This window comes from Salarias fasciatus, chromosome 23, assembly GCF_902148845.1.
Source record: "Salarias fasciatus chromosome 23, fSalaFa1.1, whole genome shotgun sequence".
Classification (NCBI taxonomy): domain Eukaryota; kingdom Metazoa; phylum Chordata; class Actinopteri; order Blenniiformes; family Blenniidae; genus Salarias; species Salarias fasciatus.
In genome coordinates, this window is record NC_043766.1 from 17,254,245 (window position 1) to 17,269,299 (window position 15,055).

The 15,055-nt window shown below is 39.0% G+C and overlaps 2 protein-coding genes across 6 annotated transcripts in view; one reads left to right on the forward strand and one right to left on the reverse strand.

The window, feature by feature from the left end:
* myo9b (myosin IXB) overlaps positions 1-3,997 on the reverse strand; it is a 56,900-nt gene extending 52,903 nt beyond the window's left edge. For 4 of the 5 annotated variants that reach the window (XM_030082793.1, XM_030082792.1, XM_030082791.1 and 1 more), the window contains exon 1: positions 3,548-3,994. The gene's annotated coding sequence lies outside the window, so the exon portion shown is untranslated. Of the gene's footprint in view, positions 1-3,547 lie in introns of all 5 variants that reach the window. The other variant, XM_030082794.1, reaches the window with a different exon arrangement.
* Positions 3,998-12,031: 8,034 nt separating this feature from the next.
* s1pr4 (sphingosine-1-phosphate receptor 4) lies at positions 12,032-14,598 on the forward strand. Its single transcript, XM_030083171.1, has 2 exons — positions 12,032-12,074; positions 12,707-14,598. The coding sequence occupies exon 2, from the start codon at positions 12,858-12,860 to the stop codon at positions 14,082-14,084; it is 1,227 nt and encodes a 408-aa protein (XP_029939031.1). The 5' UTR covers positions 12,032-12,074; positions 12,707-12,857; the 3' UTR covers positions 14,085-14,598.
* Positions 14,599-15,055: the final 457 nt, after the last annotated feature.

Sequence of the window (15,055 nt, forward strand, 5' to 3'; positions counted from 1 at the left end):
AATTCCTGGATCCAGACAGTGATCCGGATCATCACCAAAATTTAATGGATTCTAAGTTAGCCCAAGACCCACCTTTCCACAAAGTGTCATTGCAATCCATCCATAACTTTTTTTGTAATGTTGCTAACAAACCAACCAACCAACCAACCGACGTGATTACATAACCTACTTGGCGGAGGTAGTAACACTATCTGATGAGTTCAGGGATAACGTCCAAATTAGCAACAGACCTAAATTTATTAAAAATGCTGTCATGTGAGAAAGTGAGATCTTTTACTTTATTTACAGACAAAGCTTTGTGGGAAAAAATTTGATTAAGAGTGGTAACTGTGGGGAAATAAGATGAGAAACATAAAAGGTGAAGTCTAGCAAACTAGCACATAAAAATTGTTCTAATAAAGCTAAATATGGCAACTGGGTCTCCTCAAGTATCCTCTGAGAAATATTAGCATAGCTATTATGAAGGCAATTATTTTTTCCATCCAGTGCTTCACACAATTAAATCAACCAGAATGTGCAGATGATTCCAACTAAGACCAGAGCTGGTCTTCCTTCACCTCCCCCACTCATCCCAGACTACTGTCGGCTCTGCAGTAGGGCTTGCAGAGTACAAACCAGGGGGCCATATGGCCCTTTTCTTTCAAAATATGGCAGAGAGCCATTCTGTGCACTGCAGACATGTCTAAAAGCAGTTTACGGATGTTTCGGATAAAAATTATTTTTTAATACAACATAAAGAGAGGGGCTTTTTGTTTGTAGCAATTTTGGATTTAAAAAATAGTTTGTTATGACAAAAAAAATAAGGGTGCATGTGCATACTATTCATATGAATACAGGTACAGTATATCTGAATAATATTGGTGTTCAGCTACATCCACATTTTAAACCTTTCAGAAGCTATGAAAATGTTCCCATAAGTAGCGAGACAGTAAGCCTTTTAAATTAAGGTTTTAATATTGAAGTTTTCTCTAAGGGATTGGGGTGTTAATTCAGTTCTGAATACAACAGATGGGGATGTTGACTGTACTGAATATGCTCCTGCTTGGTTTGCCGACATTACTAAAGCGGGATTACAGGTATCAGAGATCACGAACAGCTCTTCTTGCTTTGCATGTCAATACATTCCATGTGTTTGCATGGACACAAAATGAGGATGAAAGCTTGAGCAGGATTAAAATGCTTCCAATAAGCATGTCCACCAAAAGGCCCTGGTCTAAAAACGAAGGAAATAAATTTCTTTCCCAACAGGAAGGATGGTTTACGCTGATCTTTACAAAGCACAACTGCTTGATTCTGACAAAAAGTGACCATGGAAATTCAGTTGCTGACTCTGCTGATAACAAATAAAACAACTGTTAGTCAAATTAGATAGTGTTTTCTTTTTCTCTTTTTTTAAGTCTCACAGACACTTTAGATATAGATAACATTGATCTAATCATTTTGTGCACGCGTGTGTGTGTGTGTGTGTGTGTGTGTGTGTGTGTGTGTGTGTGTGTGTGTGTGTGTGTGTGTGTGTGTGTGCTGCTTAAACACTATCTTTGTGATTTGTTAAGGAATTACTTTGTGTTGGTGAACATAGCTGCAAAAAAGCTAAATTCAAACCAATTACTTTTATGCCAACATTTCTGAATCATACAGACAAACTGCCTCTTTTCCAAAGAGGCATGGAGACTAAATAGGTTCAAGATAGAAAAATTACATTGCACATACGCAAAATGTAAAAATTATTCATTTGCGCCTTCCATCTCTGTTGTATGGTCACCAGATAACAACTGATGGCACTACCCTGACCACACATCTCAAAAAATGTTTTTCAATTTTGTTTGTGTGACCATAATTCAATCTATTGCTTCAGGCCAGAGTCAAAACATGTGACTGTGAGCCTGATAGAAGGGTAAATACAGTACAGTGGCATCATTAAATCATTGGCTGCTGAGGACACAGTACAATCCAGGGTAAATACAAGAAATAGCAGGAGAGAAAGGGAGAGCGAGTGAAGTGCCAGAGTGCACTTTCATTATAGCTTAGCATGATGACTTTTTTCCACCATCTGGATGTTAGTTATACAGCCAGAGCCCAGTTTTGTACCTTTGTGGAAGGTTTGGCCAATGAGTTACTGAATGGAAGAAACAGCTAAAAAACTGAAAGATCATATTATCATACGTATATACTATACAAAACATACTTGCAATATTATTACATTTAACACTGGAAACCTGTTTAATGAATAACCCACTATCAAATTGTTCACACAGTTTTGACACACCCTGTTATGGTAACCTGTTTTAGGTCACATTGCAGGCAGAAACATGGCTATATATCATTAGAAACATTTCATCATTAATACTCCTGATAATATAAATTCCGTTGTATCTAAAACTGTCTGATGTGCACTTTGCCTCCACCCATAGTCAGGTAGGATTTGTTTGTGCCAAACAACCCTTGTGCTTGATATAAGTTGTTTGAATATATTTAATATAGTGCCATCTCAGTCTCACTTAAATGAGGTTTTCACCAGTATACAATTAAAAGAAACCCCAAGTAAGTGGCATACCTCAGAGGATATTCTAGTTTTTATTGAGGCATCACACATATATATTTGCACATCTTTAGTGTGCAACACATGGCACATGATTTTTGCGCTATTGATTTCAATCAGTGGTAATACCTTTCAGGGCTGATGAGGACTGATGAGCTGACAGTGATTCCACATGATAATAGATGTAAACCAAGGATAGGCAAACAAGGTTTTGGCAGTCTGCAAATATCATTCAGTCAGACAGTCATTGTAAGTTTGTTGCAATGACGAGGGGAAATTTTGTATATAAATATAATGGGAAACTACATCATCAGACCAGTATTACATAGAGGTGCTGCTTCATCATTGCTGTTTTACTTTTCTTATCACTAGCAATCATGGTTGCACTCAGCCGTAAATTGTGCCCCGTGCAGGGAACATAATAACAGTCATGATGAAATGGTAATTTGGATAAAGGACAGCTGCCCCCTTTCTACACAATGCTGGTCGGATTTCTTTTTTTTTTTTTTTTCCTTTTTCTCTGGACTCTGGATTGTGCACTAAACTTTCCAGAGTGTTCAGTGAAACCAGCCAGCAGCCCTCTGACATGCAGGTTAGTCACATTAAGCAGCCAGGCCCGGGGACCTTCTGCAACAAGTCAGCCTGCAGTCATTCACACACTGGATGCAACTATGCCACGATGTGTCACTGACCAAACAGACACACCGTTATCACCGTAACACTCAGACAGCCACTGTTCACTTAGCTTTAGTTTGTCACGAAACAAATATTCCCCTTTCGCCTTGCGAAGGCTGTGGGAAGGGTTTTACTTTACGGGCCACTTATCAACAACTTCCTACAACAGCTGTCTCAAGAAGAACCTGGTGGCCGTTAAAATCAGACACATACACTTCACCTATGAACCCACACACGTCTTTACACTACACAAAAAAAGGAAAAAAGAAAAATTAAAAGAAGAATAAAAAGATCTAGTCCCACATAGGAAGCACCATTAAATGTTTAACCTACCTTTCTCGGCCATTTGTCTCATTGTCCTGCTGTAATCCTCTACTGCACTCCCCGCCGTTTACCCAAATGGCCAGAAAAAAGATAATCACGTCGCTGCTGTTTGCCCCCGTCTTTTTCCTTCTTTGTTTTTATCCCCCTGAAATAAAAAGGGACTGACTCGTTTGAAGCAGGCTGCCAAACGATTGTTCCCCGGACAGACAAAGCTCCAGGAGTTGACACAGTCTGAAGGTTTGAACTCGGACTGTGAAGCGAAAAAAAAAGAAAGAAAAAGAAACACGAAGAGAAGAGATCTGAGCCCTCCTCAAAGAGAAACGAGACCTCAGAGTTAACAAAAACTGAGTCAAAAGTCCCTTCGGTCCTGAAAAAAACAGCGTCTTCCCACCGGCTAACCAGCTAGCCTGTCGCTACTTCCTTTCTCTCTACACAAGTACCAGCAGACTGAGCAGAAGAAAGTTGAGGGAAAAAGGCACAAACCAGATTCTGCACAATGAAGCGCCCTGTTGCTCCGAGGGGTTTATTATAAAGCAGCGCCCCCTGCAGGACGACACCGGCCGTACAACTCAGTCACACTCAACGTCCCAAGCGGTATGTTTTCACATAGACACTATAAAGTCTGGCTCTTCAAGAATAGGAAAAACTCGCTCCCACACACAAAGATACCTATTAGACTTCATATTAGATACCTAATATGAAGTGATTTTCTTTACAATCACTTCATTATATTACTAATTTTTCTCTCTGTGTTTTCCCTGCAAGGCAAACTAAATAATGCCCCGCTGAAATTGCCTAAATATAGAATAGAATAGAATAGAATAGAATAGAATAGAATAGAATAGAATAGAATAGAATAGAATAGAATAGACTTTATTCATCTCACCATGGAGAAATGTACATTTACAGAGGCTCATAGAACACACAGGGGGTGCCAAAAAAAGTGAGGATGTGTCCATGATTGCTATGATGGTTATAAAGTGACCATGATTACAGATATGATGTCCAGGGTTATTGTAATATTCTACACAATGGGGTTGTACAGTCTGACAGCGGTGGGGATGAAGGACCTGTGTTAGCGCTCTTTGCTGCACTCAAGGTGTCTCAGTCGGCCACTGAAGGAGATATAAAATATATAAAATATTAAAGCCCAGTTAAGTTTTAATTAATTTTTACAAAATCATCCCCTGGCCCCACAGAACAAGACATGCAGTAAATTCACAGGAAAACTGTTTACTGCAAAACAAACAAGGAAAAAAACACTTTATATAAATGAAGATTTTGTGATCACTGGTTTGCTGTATACATTTCTGTACTCTGAACTTGCTGTCAATACGGTTATGTAACATTTGCTGTCATCACTGAGTTTATACTCTTGAATGATAAACAAGGGGGTAGAGTTTATCCCTTTAGGACTGATTTTGTACATTACAAAACAGCTACATGTGATCACATAAATGTGACCTGCAGTCGCCCATAGGTAGCCGGGATTGTCTGAAGCAGCCCTTGACCCTGAAAAGGATAAAGCAGTATAGAAGATGGATATATCTCATATAACATGTTACTGAATGCCCAATAGTAAGCAATTTAAATAATACAAAGGTTGATTCTTTCTGTTTTTCAAATGCTCAAAGTATAATAATAATAATAATAATAATAATAATAATAATAATAATAATAATAATAATAATAATAATAATAATAATAATAATAATGTTTAAAATACAAGAAAAACTGTGAAACTGTGGTGATGAGGTGATTTTCCCTGTCCGGGTAGGCAAAGAGACCCTACCCTGAGTGGAGGAGTTTAAGTATCTTGGACCGTGGTCATGAGTGGTGGAAGGATGGACATAAGATTAACAGATGGATCGGATCGAAGAGAGACCTTATCGAGGTCATGCAGGTCAGAAGAACAGTGAAGCTAAGAGAGGAGTCAGATCTGAGAGTGCGGCTGGGTGAGGTCAGTGAGATATGGAGGATTGAGGTTATGGAGGGCCTTTAATGTCAAATGTATACATTTGACAAGACTACATTTTTGAACTAGGGGGCTGTGGAGTTAAGGGAGAACTGGTATTACGCCAATGAAAAGAAGGTGTTCTGATGATGATCTGGGCAGCAACATTTGGTGGAAAGGTAGAGCGGAGTGTCATTCACATAGCAATGAAAATGCACATTGTACTTACAGAAAATATTAACAAGGGGGAGAAGAGAGAAAATGAAGAGGAACAAACCCAGGATGGAGCCCTGGGGGATAGTGAGGGAGAGGGGAGATAGCTGCGATGTAAAAGAATTTATCTGATTCTGACCAGAGAGGTAAGACTTGAATCAGTCCAAGGGTGTGTTCGATAGTCAGAAGGTTGCTAAAATATGGTGGAGGATCAAGTGTGAAATGGTGTCAAAAGTTGCACTTAAATTGAGGACGATGGATACTAGAGAAGAGTCCGTTGCAATCAGGAGGCTGTTGATGACTTTTACAAGAGCACTTTCAGTACTGTGATGAGGATGGAAGCCAGACTGAAAATGCTCATCGAGGCTGCTGTTGTTGGAGAGGTGAGAGTGAATTTGAAATGCTACAGTTTTCTTTAGTTTTTTTTTTTTTTTTCCCCATAGTCTTTGAGAAAAATTGCAGATTAGAAATGGGATAAAGCTTATAGAAGTTGCCTGTGCTGGGTTTATTAAGATCTGGAGTTATAGCAACAGATTGTGAAACAAAACCAGAGGTGAGCAAGGAACAAATGATTCCAGATAACAGAGGTGACAGGGAGGAGATATCTGATACGTCAGCACCAGAGAGGAGGCGGAAACTTGTAAATAACTGGGTGAGATGGGGAGTGGGAAAAAAAAGGTGGAGCACAACTGCAGGAGGTTGGAGGGCTCAGTTACTGGTGGATCTGGTCTATTTATTGAGGGGAAAATGCCACCAGTGGGTAACAACTGTCAATGGACTTAAGATATTGGAGAAAAGAGTCTGAGAATCACACTATGTCAGTGCTCCCATTACCACTTATTGATTTTTTTCTTTTTTTGGAATAGTATTTGACAATGGTTTTCATATATTCATACATTTATGAGGAGTGACAAAAATCCCAAAGTGTTCTAATTGGAATCTTTTGGCCTTGAGTACGCACAGACGTGATGAAATTCAGGGCGGCAGAGTGGGTGAAAGATATAGAGATATAGCCCTGTTTATTACTGGTTCTTGTGAGTCCAGCACAATGTAAACAGACCAGTTTATCAGTGTGAGGAGTTGACAGAGATTATAATATGGAGATCTTCAAAACCTGATTTTAGAGTTGTTATGTTAACGGTATTGATATCATGGTATGAAATGATATGTCATGACATGTTCAGTGAGATTAAGATGCGTTGAAATGGGGAGATCAGTTGAGAAGCAACTACAAGGAGTGAAGGTAAAGGATGCATTTCATGTACATAAGATGTGTCATTATACACTTTCATCTGTTTTGGGCTTGTCCTGTTATAACCATATTTTGGAAAACGATCTGTACAGAATTAAGAGCTGTATTTTTGTGTCAAAAAAAGGTTTTAGCTAGGATGAATTCCTTTTTGGAATATCAGACTCATTATCGACAAATATTAAGACTAGATACCTTTTTGGGATATTGAGTGTATCAGCTGAGAAAGTAATTACTAGGAAGTGGCTTAAACCAGGCAGCCCATCCATGAGGATGGTACGATACCATTCACGAAAATTATGTAATGGAAAGAATTATTTTTTCTATAAGGCTACAGAAAACTAGATTTGAAGATGATTGGGAACAATAGAAGAAGTTTATCTCTTTAAGGCACCCCTCTTTTACGTGATTTTGTTTTGTAGGATTTTGTCTTGCAACCTTTCATTTACTCATTGAATGTTTTAGTTTTTCTTTTTTTCCCATACGTAATTTACTAATATTTGGAAATATTTTCTTCTAAAAGTGAACAAACACCTCAGGCTCTGTGTTTGCCTGTATGTTCAACAGGTATTTTGTTTTAATTGACAAATGAATCACCCTGCAGTAGTAATTTTACTGATGTGACTGCCGATATTATATCTGTGGTGTGATTATCAATAAGAGAATTAAAGAAAAAGATGTTGGATTATAAATAATGACAATAAGATTACTCAATAATATACTCTCTTTAAAAAAAACTTATTAGCAACAAAAAAAAAAACAAGCCTCCAACCCAAAAATGGATTGCTTTCTGAAAATCAACTCAAAAATGGTCCATAACCTTGAAAACCCAGAAATTGGGTTAAAATAATATCCCTATAACTCAGCAAATAGGTTGCTGAAAATAACCCAAACCCAACACTAACAACTGATAAACTGGGTCAACAAAATAACCCAAAATAACTCAACATTTTTTAGTGAGAACTGAAGGGGACAGTTCACAGGATGTTATTGGCACCAGCTGTGTATATGGTTTAAAGACAATGATGCAGATCAAAAGACCAGAAACTGAGCAGGGGGTGACAGAGCTGAGGATGTCTTCAAATATTGATCTTCCTCCTGCTGATCTACTTCATTTTATCATTTGAATAATAGTTCTAAATGCATTATGTCCATATTTGTGAATAATTCTTTCTTTGCCGTATTTATTTCATAGCTTGCATTACCTTGTGCTGCATTTGTGGCCTTAGTAAACAGATTCCATTTGCATGGTACATTTTTCACCTTTCTCATTGAGTTTACTACTGTTCACCGGACCATTTTTGCTCACCAAAATGTGATCCCTACAAGCTATGTAATGCCAAAATATAAAATAATTAGAACTCTGCTGTAAATGCAGCATAACAATAAGTCAGCTATTTGGTCTGTACTCCCTTTAGCGTGTCCGCACATTCTCTGGTATTTTTCAAGATTTTCTCTCATTCTTTTTTTCTTTTTCTTTTTTTGCAGTTTTATTGGTTCATTCAGCTTTTTGACTGCTTTTACTCATTTTGTATTAAAGTGAACAAAAGCTGAGTTTGTATTATTTTAGTATTTCGAGTCTTTCATTTTATAGCAGTGATGCTCATTTTACTATCTTTAGCAGCAGAACAAATAACAGCTATTAGAAATATAAAATCTAAAAGAATCAGGTTCAGATTTTCAGAGGCCAGATCCTGCCTTGCTGTTGCATATCACTGATCACAATAATTAAAGGCCACAATGGTGGCAACTGGACCATCACAATAAAGGTTCATTTTGGATGTCTGGCAGTTGTATGAATTGATGTGTCTCCTCGCTGGGCTGCTTCTTCTCAAAGCCCTTACTGAACCCAATGGATTCTACCAAAAGTTACTTTTATTTGCCCCCTTCATGTTGCTAATGCCCACTGTTTCTGTGGTCTCACTGAATTTATTGATCCAGTTTTGGTTGATGGGCAGACCTCATTGCTGTCGACTATTCTAGTTATACGATGATCTCTCTCTTCTTCCCCTTCATCCTGTTGATGTTAGTGGAGGTGCATCACACCCCTTTAGCGTGATATTGCAGGTTTTTCTTACACCTTTTATTGGTATGTTCTCAGTGTCTTTGTTCTTGCACTGTTCTACATGTCATTTGTCACTTTTGCTTTAAAAAACAACTATTATCACTTTGCTCTGAGCTCAAAATTCTGGAATATGTGAAAAGGGAAAGAAAGAAAACAAAACACTACAATTGAAGGACAAGGTCTCCAGCTTTTGTGAACATTTTCTTTAGCTAGCTGGGAATTAATTTTGCATTAAATTGGCAGAAGTCATCTGTTTTACAATGAGATATTTTTTTAACAATGAAATATGTTAATTTGTCAAATGATTACCCTACAAATCAGTAGTTAGAAATAGACTGATGTGCCACGCATAATTCAGATATTAACATACAAAAATAAAAGAGAAACGAATTTAACAAATTTAATTGAAAAAAGACAAAAACAGCCACTTTCAGGTCAGCGTATCAGAACAGTTAATTGTACCTCAGAGAAACTGTAATTCTGCCTTGTGGCCAGCAGATGTAGTCTGTTCAGCACCAATAGTGCATTTTTACTAGAGGAGCTGCAGATAATCTTCACCAGCATCTGCTTTAATATGATCTGTTGATAATAATGAAAGTTAAAAGTTCTGAACAAGCACACAACATTAAAATGATGCTAGTTATTTTCATCCTCTTCATGCAATTCCAAGTAACTATTACTCTTCCAAAGTTTTCATAACTATCACATTTTGAGACGCAGCCTATTCTAACAGTGTTATTGTGAATTATGCCTTCATCAAAACAGTTTTGTTTTTTTTTTAACAACAGAAATATATGTCAAAGACAACAGGAAGGTATAGAAGTTTCCAAAATGCATATAAAGTTTGGAAAATATTCTGAAAATATCAGCTTGGACAATCTCATGTACGTGTGCAATGTAAAAGAGCCGGTGTTAGAGTGTAAGTTAAAGGTGAAAATATTTGGAATAATTAATTGAAACCATGGCTCACTGATTACAGGGTGCGGTAGAAATGATGAGGGGGTGGGGGGTGGGGGGTGTTGGGTACCTTTTTCTGCTGTTCAACCCTTCAAATTATTTGCTGAAATGATGATGAAATAAACTTTTTTTACCTGTTAAATCAAAATACATACTTTTAGAAAGTGAGTTACTGTTATTGTAATGGAGTTTATGGTTGTTACCGGGTATATCAAGGCTTATCATGTGTTTTACTTTGGAAGCATCTAACTACACAGGTGAAGTTAGACTTTATTATCCGTAAATTCTAAATATTCTTCTGGATGTGATTTGTAGAACAATAGTAGAGAAACAATAATTGTACCACAGATACAACTGTTTCTTTCCATTATGGCTAGACACATGCGCTCACAAACACACACACACACACACACACACACACACACACACACACACACACACACACACACACACACACACACACACAAGCACACACACACACACACACACACACACACACACACACACACACACACACACACACACACTTGTGGTTACAGCACTGTTTAAAGCCATATCTTCAAAGTCAGGGCGTTTCTAACAGCTGTGGGTGTTGGTAACACCTCACAGCAGTCATTCCTTATAATTTCAGAGGTTTCATTTTCCTCTTGTTATTTACAAAAACAGTCTCAGTTCTTGTCATAAGTTTGGCACGAACATACACGCTACATCTACAGATGTTGTACTTTAAATTGATGCATGTCTGCTTTGCTCTTATACCTTGAGATTGAAAGGAAACTGCAGGACACATTAGATGGTGGCACTAAAGAAATGTGATGCTTCATTACAGATGTGCATAAAGTAGGTCAGGTGTCTCACAGTGTATTTACATAGCTCTTATGTGTTTGCATTTGCATGCAAAGCTTTATTTCTGTTTGGAATTGCTTAAACGAAGCTACAGTCATTTACATAGCACATATTGTAGAGGATGACTTTCTTTTTCTTGTTTCCAAAACACTTGAGAATAAATGAGTTTTTCTTTGACCTAATTGCAGTTAAGGCAGGAGTTCCAAGGAGTCTGTAGTTGTAGTTGCGCTCATGTGTCTCTTTTTTGCAATATTCTCCGTGACAATTATAATGGAGCAATACAATTGCAGCTTGCATTTCTCAAAACTTGCAATGCATAACATCACACTTGCTTGAATATTCTACTATGGCAGTTAAACGTCAGAACTGTCAAATTGTCAAAAGCCGTAGTTGTTTTCATATTTGGAAAGTGTTATTTTGTTGTATGGCATCACTTCCTGATGCTTACAGGATGCTCTACAATGTTGGGTGTGACTGTTATTCAGTGATGACTTGAAAACCTTGTGCGCCCTAAGTGATGATAAGAGTATGGCATGAAGTGCGTGACTGTGGTTACACAGCTGGATGGTGAATTTCAAGAAAACTCTATCTGCAGGGAGGAGCTCATTTCCATCTGATTGAAGGTTCCTGTTTTTCTCTAGAACCTTCCTCTGAGAAGTATTGAGAAAAAAAAAAAATCCTAATTGAAACGTTTTGAACTATTGCCTTATTGGAACATGTTTTGTAAGTCTTTCCCGCACAAGTTATCAGAGGGCATCTTGAGCAATGTCAGGATGTGCACTTGTAGTGGCACTTACAGGACATCCAGGAAAAACACAACATAAAATCTATATTGCATTTGACAATTTCCATAATTATGAATTTCTTCTCTTTTAATAAGGTGAAGGTACTAAAGTGACGAGGGACTCATTTTCTCTGTGTGCATGTGCATAGAGTACGAACATGCACTTAGAGACTCGTAATTGTGGGGACCAAAATGCATGATCACAGTCCCATGATGTTCATGAGGTTCACTGGTATAGTTTGTGTCAGATTGCCACTGGGGTTAGGTGTGTGTGTGTGTGTGTGTGTGTGTGTGTGTGTGTGTGTGTGTGTGTGTGTGTGTGTGTGTGTGTGTGTGTGTGTGTGTGCATGCGTGCTTGGGTGTGGTCTGTAAATACCTTTACTTCCCCATTATATGTGTTGCAAAACTTTACTATCACTGAGAGTGACAGCTACCCTCACACACTCAACACCACCATCAGCAGCCAGGGTAAGTACGCTCCAATGCACATTCATCCCACTCTGCAGCGCTGATTATCAACTGTAACTTATTTGATTAGCATTTAGGCGGGATAGCAGAGAATGCTATTAATTTTTATACAGATTTAAATTTTACTTAGTTTACTTAGTTAATTTGAAAAATGTAAGCTTTGTTCAGATTTGATTAAAAACAACTGACAGAAAAACAGTTGTCATGTCTGAAAATTAATCATTACATCTATTGATTTATTGATTCTGGTTTTAAAATCATTAATCTGATGGAGGTTTAAAATCTTGTTTTTTTTTTTTTGTTTTTTTTTTGTTTGTTTTTTTTGTGTCCAGAATAGGAAACTACTTTTTTCTCAATTATTTCTAAAAACAACATGTGTGCTTCCTTCATGTGGTAATTTAAATGCCCTCTCTGAGCACTCATCCTGTGTTAACCACAGCTTGGTGTTCATTGCAGCATATGGGAGGCATTTAAATGATGCTTTAAATCCAAGACGTGTTTTAAAGAGCCTGCCATTCTGCCAGCAGGGGGTATTTACTTTAACACATTCTGATGTAACATGGTCCATGATTCATGATCGCTTTTTAAAATGAATGTCCGTTTCAATTTTCTTTTTCTTTTTCTTTCCTCAGGTGTGTGTTGTGCACAGGCAGAGCTTCAGTTAGAGTGTGCCGATAGCCTGTTTGACCACAGGAGTTTCACACTAATTGCTTTGTAGCTCGTACCAGCTTGGTTTAGCCTGTTTGCATCAACTTTCTCAATCTGACCTGCCGATTCGTCAATATGGATGTCTTCTCCAGTCTCACTTCTTCCTCCTCTTGCTCCCACTTGTACCACACGGCCAGTAACTCCAGCAGCGGAACCGAATTATATGGGATCAACCAAGTGATCCTGCAGCATTACAACCACACGGGCCGCTTGCTCAACAGGTCCATCTCCAACACCCCGGGCCACATAAGTACTTCCACAGCCGTTGCTCTTTTCTTCAGTGTAGTCATCATCGTGGAGAATCTGCTGGTGCTGGTGGCTGTCGTCTCCCGGATCTGCTACAGCCGTCGCTGGGTTTACGTCTGCATCGCCAACATCACGCTGAGTGACCTCCTCACTGGTGTTGCCTACGTGGTCAACATCTGCATGTCTGGCAGCCAGACATTTCACCTCACACCTGCGCTCTGGCTCTTCAGAGAGGGCATGCTGTTTGTGGCCCTGGCAGCATCCATATTCAGCTTGCTTCTGATTGCCGTGGAGCGCTACACCACAATGGTGAAGCCCCTTCACCAGAAATCTGCCATGAACGCCTTCCATCGGATCTATGGCTTGGTGGCTCTCTGTTGGGTTTTAGCACTGGTGATCGGCTTTCTGCCTTTGCTGGGTTGGAACTGTATTTGCAATCTGGATGGATGCTCCACTCTCCTCCCTCTTTACTCCAAGTCCTACATCTTCTTCTCCCTCATCATCTTCCTCCTCATCCTTTTGGCAATAGGAGTGCTTTATGGGGCCATCTACTGTCGTGTGCACAGTAGTGCTCAGCTGTGTTCACAGCGCAGTCCCAGGCACTCCAGAGCTCTGCTTAAAACCGTGGTCATCATTGTTGGAGTCTTCATGCTCTGTTGGGGACCACTCTTCGCACTGCTAATGGTGGATTTTTCCTGTACCTCCCGTCAGTGTAAATTTCTGTCCAAAGCAGATGTTTGTATCACCTTGGCCGTCATCAACTCTTTTCTGAATCCTATCATCTATGCCCTGGGCAGCAGTGATATGAGGAAAGCATTTGCTAAACTGCTGTGCTGCTGCTGCGTGAAGGGTGGCTTCTGTCACCCAGACACGTTCACATCCAAGGAAACCAGCAGCACCTCCGAGAGCAGGAGAGACAGTCTGAGGAATAGTTTTAAGAAAATAAGAAATCTGAGTTTGGTTTCCCCTCCGACAAGCCCAGTCAAGCCTCAAAGGGTACCCAGAAAAAGCAGGCTGAGCACTACCACCAGCTGCCTGTCGGTTTCAAGTGGTTAGACCACAATGTGGTCCCCACCCAAACAGATGAGACCTGTGTGCGCCGATACTGATCTTACCGTTTCTTCCGAGTTTTGGTTTGACATACTTGTGTAAAAGCATTTGCACTGATGATACTGTGACAAAACCTGTTGAAAATATAAATTCTGATGATGTTTTTGCACTGTATTTACATTTACCGTTCACCTGGAAATAATAAGTATATATGTACACACACACACACACACACACACACACACACACACACACACACACACACACACACACACACACACACACACATATTTTTTTTATGAATTGTAATAGCATTTCTCTAAATTCACGTCAAAATGTAAAATTGTGCTTTTTAAAATTTGAAGCAATTTTTGTATATCTAATGTGAAAACATTATAATAAAGTCTATTTTGCTGAACTGCTTTCACTGAAGTGTTTAGTACTTTCTCTCTCCTCTGGAGGGAGGCACACCATTGGTTCTTCATGTGGTTTCTGCAGGATGATTGTCCATCATGCTACATCATCTCTATGCTACTTTTTCCCACTTGGGGTCATGAGAGTTTGGAGCCAGTCACAGGTGACTTCAGGCAAAAGCAGGGTGCAGAACTGCAAGCATGGACAGGTCAGATTGACATGTAGCGTCAACTTAGAATCACCAAATAACCACAACTGCATATTTGTGCACTGTATGAAGAAACAAGAGTATCTGCAGACAACTCAACCACATTCAGCGACAACAACATGCAAACTCCATCACAATCATCAATATCATTTTAAAGTGAAGAAAATAACATTATCTTACAAAATGCTTTCACATGAAAGCAGTAACAACAACAAAAAATACATTTATATTTTGATTATCAGGCTATGAAGAGCAGTGCATATTTGGCCAGCAGGTTCCAAAGTCAAGGGGGGCCTGATGGAAAAGACTACAACAGTGTTGGTTTTCAACTTTTGGACATCCAGAAGGGCCATGT

What these genes read in the sequence shown, in the direction of transcription:
- s1pr4 (XM_030083171.1), top strand. Translation starts at nt 12,858, where the DNA reads ATGGATGTCTTCTCCAGTCTCACTTCTTCCTCCTCTTGCTCCCACTTG.